The following is a 9945-nucleotide window of genomic DNA, read 5'->3' as shown; positions in this document are numbered from 1 at the left end:
CCCAGGGTCAGACACAGAGTGAAACTCCCTCCACACCGTCCCAAGACACACCCCCGGGGTCAGACACAGAGTGAAACTCCCTCCCCACTGTCCCGTCACACACTCCCGGGGTCAGACACAGAGTGAAACTCCCTCCACACCGTCCCATCACACACTCCCGGGGTCAGACACAGAGTGAAACTCCCTCCCCACCGTCCCATCACACACTCCCGGGGTCAGACACAGAGTGAAACTCCCTCCACACCGTCCCATCACACACCCCCGGGGTCAGACACAGAGTGAAACTCCCTCCACACCGTCCCATCACACACTCCCGGGGTCAGACACAGAGTGAAACTCCCTCCCCACCGTCCCATCAGACATTCCCGGGGTCAGACACAGAGTGAAACTCCCTCCACACCGTCCCATCACACACTCCTGGGGTCAGACACAGAGTGAAACTCCCTCCACATCGTCCTGTGGGGTCGGATAGAGGGGAAACTCCCTCCTGGAAGGGACGGAGAGGAAGGGGATGTTCTGAGGATGGGAGGTGAAGGGAAGGATGGTAATATCTGCCTCCACCCATAACTGTCTGTCCCTTCTCCTACCCCCTACCCCAAGGTTCGGTTGAGGAGCGGATCGCCGTGGAAATGGCCTGTCGCCACGGCAGCCGGCCCAACACTTACGAGAGCGGGCGAGTGCGGGGCGAGGTGGGGGCAGAGGTGTCCGCTCCGGACGACGTGGAGATGGGCCAGGACTTTGCGTTGACCGTGAAGCTGAGGAACAGCAGTGCCGAGACCCGCACCCTCGTGCTCTTCGTCCAGGCGGCCGTCATGTTCTACACCGGCGTCTGCAAGGCGCCCTTCCACAGGGACCGGCGCGACTTCCTGCTGGAGCCCAACCATGGTAGGCCACGATTGCGACACCTGACCTCCAGCCCTTTGGTAGGCCTTGGAGTTGTGTAGACCGCTTGCTCTAGTGGCTCAGCAGTTGGAGGAATAGGTGTGATGACCACAGGACGGGTGGGTGACAGGTACACTGATTCCTGGGAGACGGTCAAATGTCAAAGGTGAAGGTATGCTGACCTAGGATGGGTTGGGGTCAGAGTTGAACAAGGCTGAGAGAAGGTCGGGGGTCCAAGGAGCAGGTGTGATGACCCTGGGAGGAGTGCAGGGTCGGGGATGAAGGCAGCTGAACCCTGGGAGAGGGTCAGGGGTCAGAGATGAAGACACTCAAGGCCGTGGGAAGTGTTAAAAGTTTGGAGGTGGTGTACTGACCCCTAGGGAAGGTCAGGGGACATCCAAACGTGCTCCCCCCTGGGAAGGCTATGGAGTTAGGGATGAATACGTGCTGACCCCTGGGAAGAGGTCAGGGATCAGAGGTGAAGGCACACAGACTCCTAGGAAAGGTCAAGGGTCAGAGGTGAAGATGCACTGGCCTCCAGGATGTGTTGGGTTTAGCGGTGAGGTGTGCTGGCACATGTGAAGGGTGACGGGTCAGAGATAAAGGTGCATTGACCTTTCTTTTCTCCCCCTCCCTGCGGCAGAGATGGAGGTGAAGCTGGACTTCAAGCAGGACGAGTACCTGGAGCAGCTGGTGGACCAGGCAGCCATGATGTTCACCGTCACCGGGAGAGTCCGTGAGACGGGGGAGTCTATTGTCCAACAGCTGAACTTCCGACTCCGGACCCCCGACCTGCTCATCACCGTGAGTATTGGCCTGCCCGTCCCTGTACCGTGCCTCACTCCACCACCATCCACAACCCCCCAGCTCCCGTCCCGTGCCCCCCATCACCACCATCCACAACCCCCCAGCTCCCGTCCCGTGCCCCCTAGAACCACCAACCACAACCCCCTATCCCCTTGTCCCATGCCTCCTATCACCACCATCCACAACCCCCCAGCTCCCGTCCCGTGTCTCCCTCCACCACCACCCACAACCCCCCAGCTCCCGTCCTGTGCCCCCCATCACCACCATCCACAACCCCCCAGCTCCCGTCCCGTGCTCCCCCTCCACCACCATCCACAACCCCCCAGCTCCCGTCCCGTGCTCCCCCTCCACCACCATCCACAACCCCCCAGCTCCCGTCCCGTGCCCCCCATCACCACCATCCACAACCCCCCAGCTCCCGTCCCGTGCCTCCCTCCACCACCATCCACAACCCCCAGCTCCCGTCCTGTGCTCCCCCTCCACCACCATCCACAACCCCCCAGCTCCCGTCCCGTGCCTCCCTCCACCACCATCTACAACCCCCCAGTTCCCGTCCTGTGCCCCCTATCACCACCATCCACAACCCCCCAGCTCCCGTCCTGTGCCCCCTATCACCACCATCCACAACCCCCCAGCTCCCGTCCCGTGCTCCCCCTCCACCACCATCCACAACCCCCCAGCTCCCGTCCCGTGCCCCCCATCACCACCATCCACAACCCCCCAGCTCCCGTCCCGTGCCTCCCTCCACCACCATCCACAACCCCCAGCTCCCGTCCTGTGCTCCCCCTCCACCACCATCCACAACCCCCCAGCTCCCGTCCCGTGCCTCCCTCCACCACCATCTACAACCCCCCAGTTCCCGTCCTGTGCCCCCTATCACCACCATCCACAACCCCCCAGCTCCCGTCCTGTGCCCCCTATCACCACCATCCACAACCCCCCAGCTCCCGTCCTGTGCCCCCTATCACCACCATCCACAACCCCCCAGCTCCCGTCCTGTGCCCTCCCTCCACCACCATCCACAACCCCCCAGCTCCCGTCCTGTGCCCCCTATCACCACCATCCACAACCCCCCAGCTCCCGTCCTGTGCCCCCTATCACCACCATCCACAACCCCCCAGCTCCCGTCCCGTGCCCTCCCTCCACCACCATCCACAACCCCCCAGCTCCCGTCCTGTGCCCCCTATCACCACCATCCACAACCCCCCAGCTCCCGTCCCGTGCCTCCCTCCACCATCCACAAGCGTCCTTGCCTCTACCCCTAGCCCTGGCATTGCATTCCAGGCACTCACTATTCCCTGTGTTAAAAAGAAAATCTACCTGTGACACCTCCCTTAAATTCTCCTCCACCCACCTTAAAAGGATGTCCTCTGGTACTGGACATTGCTGCCCTGGGAAGAAGGCGCTGGCTCTCCACTTGATCAATGCTTATTATCACCTTGTACACCTCCACCGAGTCTCCTCCCATCCTCCTTCGCTCCAAACAGCAAAGCCCTCACTCTCTCAAACTTTCCTTGTGAGACATGCTCTCTAATCCAGGCAGCGTCCTGGTGAATCTCCTCTGCACCCTCTCGAAAGCTTCCACACCCTCCCTATAATGAGGTGACCAGAACTGAACACAGTTAGGTGTGGCCTAACCAGGGTTTAATCAAGCCCACAGCTCCTGAACTGAATCCCCTGACTAACCAAGACCAACATACCGTACGCCTTCTTAACCACCCTAGTTGCTGAGTATGCCCGCAGGAAAATGAATCTCAGGGTTGTACGTGGTGACGTACTGTACACACTTTTACCTTCAGCTCTATCGACTTGCACGGTAACTTTGAGAGATCTGTGGGCACAGACTGCAAGATCCCCCGGTTCCTCCGCGTTGCTAATAATTCTGTCATTATCCCTGTGCTCTGCTTTCATGTTCGACCTTCCAAAGTGAATCGCCTAAAACTTCTCTGAACTCCAGCTGCCACCTCTCAGCCCAGCTCTGCATCCCGTCAGTGTCCGCAGCACCACCAACCTTCTCGTCATCTGCAGACCCGCACCTCCACTTCCTCATCCAAGTCATTCATAAAAGTCACAAAGAGTAGGGGTCCCAGCAGAATACCACAAGCCACCGACCTCCGGGCAGAGTGCCCTCCATCTGTGGCCAGACCAATTCCCAGTCCATTCAGCTAGATCTCCCTGGATCCCCTGCCTCCTGACTTTCTGAATGAGTCTACCGTGGGGAACCATAACAAATGACTCACTAAACTCCATCTACACTGCTCTACCTCCGCCAATTTGCTTTGTCACTTCCTTGAAAATGACCTCCAGGGTCGTGAGGTGCGAGCTGCCCCTCACAAGGCAATCCTCTCTCGGGGAATCCGCTCCGATAGTTTGCCCAGCACTGGAATGAGACTCACCGGTCTATAATTTCCACAATTGTCCCCATGGCCTTTCTTGGACAAAGGCATAACATCTGCCACGCTCCAGCTCTCTGGTACTGTTCCTGTGGCAAGTGGGGACACAAAGTTTGTCTTGAATACCCCAGCAATCTTGCTTTCCATAATAACCGTGGTTTTATCCCGTCTGGCCCCAGGGCCTTCTATGTCTGAATGACTTTCAAAAGTTCTACCACATCCTCTTCCTCGACATGTCCCGACACATCAGCCTGTCCTACACTGTCCTTGAGTTCGTCAAGGTGCTTCTCCTTGAATATTGAAACAAGGAATTCTTCAAGGACCCTCCTCTACTTCCTCCGAATCCTGGCTCCAGGTTCTCCTTGTATCCCTGATCAGTCCAACCCTCACTCTAGTCATCCTCCTGTTCCTCAAGTATGTGTAGGACAACTTGGGGCTTCCCTTAATCTACTCACAGGGTCTTCTCATGGCCCTCCTCGCTCTCCCAAGTCCCTTCTTGGCGATCTTACAACTCTCAAGGGACTTTGCTTCCTTCCCTAAATCTTCCTCCTGCCTCTTGACTAGACGTTCCACAGGGGTGGGTTAAGGGCGGGACTACAACCAGAGGCCATGGGTTAAGGGTGAAAGGTGAGAAGTTTAAAGGGGAACATGAGGGGAAACTTCTTCACTCAGAGGGTGGTGAGAGTGTGGAACGAGCTGCCAGCACAAGTGGGGCATGTGAGCTCGATTTCAACGTTTAAGAGAAGTTTGGATGGGAGGACTGTGGATGCCTAAGGTCCCGCTGCTGGTCGATGGGTGTAGGCAGTTTAAATGCTTCTGGCATGGACTAGATGGGCCGAAGGGCCTGTTTCTGTGCTGTACTTCTCTGTGATTCTATCCCTAGGGATTAATGAGTCCCTTTCAGAATGGCAGGCAGTGACTAGTGGGGTACCACAAGGCTCGGTGCTGGGACCACAGCTATTTACAATATACATTAATGATTTAGCTGAAGGGATTAAAAGTAACATTAGCAAATTTGCAGATGACACAAAGCTGGATGGTGGCAGTGTGAAATGTGAGGAGGATGTTATGAGAATGCAGGGTGACTTGGACAGGCTGGGTGAGTGGGCAGATGCAGTTTAATGTGCGTAAATGTGAGGTTATCCACTTTGGTGGCAAGAACAGGAAGGCAGATTACTATCTGAAAGGTGTCAAGTTAGGAAAAGGGGAAGTACAATGAGATCTGGGTGTCCTTGTTCATCAGTCACTGAAAGTAAGCATGCAGGTACAGCAGGCCGTGAAGAAAGCTAATGGCATGTTGGCCTTCATAACAAGGGGAATTGAGTATAAGAGCAAAGAGGTCCTTCTGCAGTTGTACAGGGCCCTGGTGAGACCACACCTGGAGTATTGTGTGCAGTTTTGGTCTCCAAATTTGAGGAAGGACATTCTTGCTATTGAGGGAGTGCAGCGTAGGTTCACAAGGTTAATTCCTGGGATGGTGGGACTGTCATATGTTGAAAGATTAGAGCAACTGGGGTTGTATACACTGGAATTCAGAAGGATGAGAGGGGATCTGATTGAAACATATAAGATTATTAAGGGATTGGACACGCTGGAGGCAGGAAGCATGTTCCCACTGATGGGTGAGTCCAGAACCAGAGGCCACAGTTTAAGAATAAGGGGTAGGCCATTTAGAATGGAGTTGAGGAAAAACTTTTTCACCCAGAGAGCTGTGGATCTGTGGAATGCTCTGCCTCAGAAGGCAGTGGAGGTCAATTCTCTGGATGCTTTCAAGGAAGAGTTAGATAGAGCTCTTAAAGATGGTGGAGGGAGAAGGCAGGAACGGGGTACTGATTGTGGATGATCAGCCATGATCACAGTGAATGGCGATGCTAGCTCGAAGGGCCGAATGTCCTACTCCTGCACCTATTGGCTATCTACCACCCGAACATCTTTTCCCAGTGGGGTAAACACAGTCAAACCCGAGGCTTCCTGAGCAAACCTCTCAGTTTCCCTGAGAATATCTGCTCCCGGTTTACGCCCCCAGTCCCCGCCTAATACCCTTGTAAATGGCCCTCCCCCCTTAAATAAACTCCTATACTGCCTGTTCCTATTCTTACCCAAGGCTATGGTGGGAACTGGGGGTGTCGTGGTCACTGTCCCCAAAGTGCTCACCCCGCAAAAGCTCTCACCTGACCCCTGCCCAGGATCAATATCCTGCAGAAGTAATTGAGTTGCCACTGACCCGAGACAAAGGCCCGAGATTCCCCACCCCCCATTCCCCCACCCCTCCCCACCCCGGCTTCAGCACCTCCGCAGCAATGATGAGACGATGGGGGTATCTCTGGGTTTTAACACATCTTCTTTCTCCCCCCCACCCGCCCCCGCCCAATCCAGCCGCTGGGTGATGCCGTGGTGGGAAAGGCGGTGAAGGTAGAGGTGTGTCTGAAGAACCCCCTGCCCATCTCCCTCTCGGGGGTGGTCCTGCGATTCGAGGGGGCTGGCCTGCAAGGTCCGAAGGCCTACAAAGTCGGGTGAGTGGCGGTGAGGAGGAGGTGGTTGAGGGGAGGAGGAAGTGAGAGGGGGACCAGGTTGTGAGGAGGGAGGAGGAGGGGGTGTGGAGGAGGTGAGGGGGAGGACGGGGAGGAGATGAGGAGTGGGAAGGAGATGAGGTAAAGTTGGGGGAGGAGGGCAAATGAGGAGGATGGTGAAGGGGGGAAGGAGATGAGGGAGGAAGAGGGAGGATGAGGTAGAGGTGGGGAGGAGGGCGAATGAGGAAGATGGTGAGGAGGGGAGGAGGTGGTAGTGAGGAGGATGGTGAAGAGGGGGAGGAGGCGGTAGGGATGTGTGTTTAAGATGAGGAGTCAGATGGGGACAGGCAAGGGAGGGGTGGAGAGAGGGAGAGAGAAAGGGGATTGAGGGAGGGGCTGGTTGGACTGCTCGGTGGGTGAGGATTGGGATGGGAGAAGAGGCCTGGGCTGTCACCCCTCTCTCTGTCCCCAACACACTACCCAACTCCGTCATCCCCTCCAGTCCCCCCTCCCCTCTATCCATTCCCCTCTCCTCCCCTCCTCTTCTCCCTCCCCTCCCCTGGTCCAGCCCTCTCCCCCTCTCTCTACTGTCTTCCCTTCTCTTCCCTCTCCCACTCCCCCCTGACATCCCCTCTCTCTCCTCCCTCTCTCCCCTCCTCTTCCCCTCCCCACTGTCCTCCCCTCCCCCTCTCCCTCCCTCCCTCTCCCTCCCATTCCCTCGCTCTCTCACTCACGGTGCCCCTTCCTTCCCCGCCCTCCAGGAACGTGCCGCGGCAGGGGACGGTGACGGTGACGGAGACCCTCCTGCCCCGCCGAGCGGGCCGGCGGAAGCTGGTCTGCAGCCTGGACTCTCCGCAGCTAACTCAGGTGCACGGTGTGGCTGAGCTCGAGGTGCGGGATGCCTGAGGAGCGGGTGCATGCGGGGCCGGCAGCAACGATGCAGAGGCCCGGAGCCCCGAGTCTGACCCCCGGTCAGATGGCCGACGTCCTGCAATCTGACTGTGTCCAGCCCGACTGCCTCTACCCCCCCAACCCTTCCCCCTCCTGCACATCTGAACTTCAGCCCGAATTTAAGTGTCCAAGTACAGTATTTAGTTGTCTGGTCTGTGAGCACCTCTCTCTTCGTGCAGCTGCTCAGGACCAGTTGTTTCATCTGTGGATTTTTCCAATAAAATCAATTCAGCAAGTTCAGATTTTGTATTATGTTCTTTCTCAGTTCCCCTTTGCAGACCCAGTCAGTTCAGATTAGTGCAACATCTCCTCCGCAATCTCCATCAGCCCAGGCAGGAGCACCACAGGGCTGGGTGCTTAGCCCCCCGCTCGACTCACTCGACACCCATGACTGTGAGGCTAAGCATGGCTCCAAAGCCATGTTCAAGTTTGCTGTCGTAGGACAAATCAAGGGTGGAGATAATTCAACATACAGGAGCGGGATTCAAAATCTGGCTGGGTGATGTCACAACAACCTCTCACTCAGTGTCAGCAAGACCGAGGAGCTGACGATTGACTTCAGAGATCTATCAGCTAGTCCTCATCGGTGGACCAGAGGTGGAGAGGGTCAGCAAGTTTAAATTTGTCACTGTCATTATTCAGAGGACCTGTCCCGGGCCCAGCTTGGAAGAACAATCATGAGAAAAACACAGCAGTGTCTCTTAAAGGTTTGCAAAGATTTGGCATGGCATCTAAAACTTTGACAAACTTCCACAGGTTGGCAGTGGAGAGTATTTCGACTGGCTGCATCACAGTCTGGTGTGGGAACACCAATGCCTTCGAATGGAAAATCCTACAAAAAGTTGTGGATAGGGGCCCAGTCCGTCACGGGTAAAGCCCTCCCCACCACTGAGCACATCGACATGGAGTATCGTCGCAGGAAAGCAGCATTCATCATCAGGGACCCCCACCACACAGGCCATGCTGTCTTCTTGCTGCTGCCATCAGGGAGAAGGTACAGGAGCCTCAGGACTCACAACACCAGGTTCAGGAACAGTTACTACCCCTCAACCACTGGCTCTTGAACCACAGGGAAAACTTCACTCAACCTCACTTGCCCCATCATTGAAATGTTCCCAGAACCAATGGACTCACTTGCAAGGACTCTTCATGTCATGATCTCAGTATTTATTGCTTATTTATATATTATTATTATTTCCTCTTTATATATTTGCAGTTTGTTGATTCTTCCTCAGCGGTTGAATACCCAAGTTGGTTCGGTCTTTAACTAATTCCATTATGGGTATTACTCTATAATTGCTTTATTCAGAATGCCCGCAAATAAATGGTTCTTGGAGTAATATATGGTGCATATATGTACTTCGATAATCAACCTACTTTCAAATTTCAATCTTTGCACGCCTCAGGCTCCCTCTGCACCATCCTGTCACACACTCAGACACAGAGTGAAGCTCCCTCCACACCGTCCCATCACACACTCACGGGGTCAGACACAGAGTGAAGCTCCCTCCACATCGTCCCATCACACACTCACGGGGTCAGACACAGAGTGAAACTCCCTCCACACCGTCCCATCACACACTCCCGGGGTCAGACACAGAGTGAATCTCCCTCCACACCGTCCCATCACACACTCCCGGGGTCAGACACAGAGTGAATCTCCCTCCACACTGTCCCATCACACACCCCCGGGGTCAGACACATAGTGAATCGCCCTCCACACCGTCCCATCACACACTCCCGGGGTCAGACACAGAGTGAAGCTCCCTCCACACCGTCCCATCACACACTCACGGGGTCAGACACAGAGTGAAGCTCCCTCCACACCGTCCCAGCACTCACCCCCGGGGTCGGATACAGAGTGAAACTCCCTCCACACCGTCCCATCACACACTCCCGGGGTCAGACACAGAGTGAAGCTCCCTCCACACTGTCCCATCACACACGGGGACAGACACAGAGTGCAACTCGCTCCACACCGTCCCATCACACACTCCCAGGGTCGGACACAGAGTGAAACTCCCTCCACACTGTCCTAGCACATACTCCCGGGGTCGGACACAGAGTGAAACTCCCTCCACATCGTCCCAGCACACACTCCCGGGGTCGGACACAGAGTGAAACTCCCTCCCTGAGTCCTTCTGGGGAGACCTGGCTGGCGAAATGGCAGGACCTGGAGACAAAGGTCATGGCCCGGCTAGGGCGCTGGTCAGGCCTTCTCAGGGTGCTTTCCTATCGAGGCAGGGTGGTGGTCATAAACCAGCTGGTGGCCTCCATGTTGTGGTACCGGATGGTCACCTTGGCCCCCCCTGCCCCTTTTGTTGCGAGAATGCAGAGGAAGCTAGTGGACTTCTTCTGGGGAAACAGGAAACACTGGGTCTCTGCAGCGGTTCTGAGTCTCC

The 9945-nt window shown here is 56.1% G+C and overlaps 1 protein-coding gene across 1 annotated transcript; it reads left to right on the top strand.

Moving 5' to 3' along the window:
* Positions 1–588: 588 nt before the first annotated feature.
* Positions 589–7783, top strand: LOC140193022 (protein-glutamine gamma-glutamyltransferase K-like). The gene is made up of 4 exons (XM_072250473.1): positions 589–885; positions 1526–1686; positions 6459–6595; positions 7354–7783. Exons 1-4 carry the CDS (start codon positions 630–632, stop codon positions 7496–7498), a joined length of 699 nt encoding a protein of 232 aa, XP_072106574.1. The 5' UTR covers positions 589–629; the 3' UTR covers positions 7499–7783.
* Positions 7784–9945: the final 2162 nt, after the last annotated feature.

This window comes from Mobula birostris, unplaced genomic scaffold, assembly GCF_030028105.1.
Source record: "Mobula birostris isolate sMobBir1 unplaced genomic scaffold, sMobBir1.hap1 scaffold_3543, whole genome shotgun sequence".
Classification (NCBI taxonomy): domain Eukaryota; kingdom Metazoa; phylum Chordata; class Chondrichthyes; order Myliobatiformes; family Myliobatidae; genus Mobula; species Mobula birostris.
The sequence above is the reverse complement of the archived record's forward strand: the minus strand, read 5'-3'. Positions and strand labels throughout refer to the sequence as shown.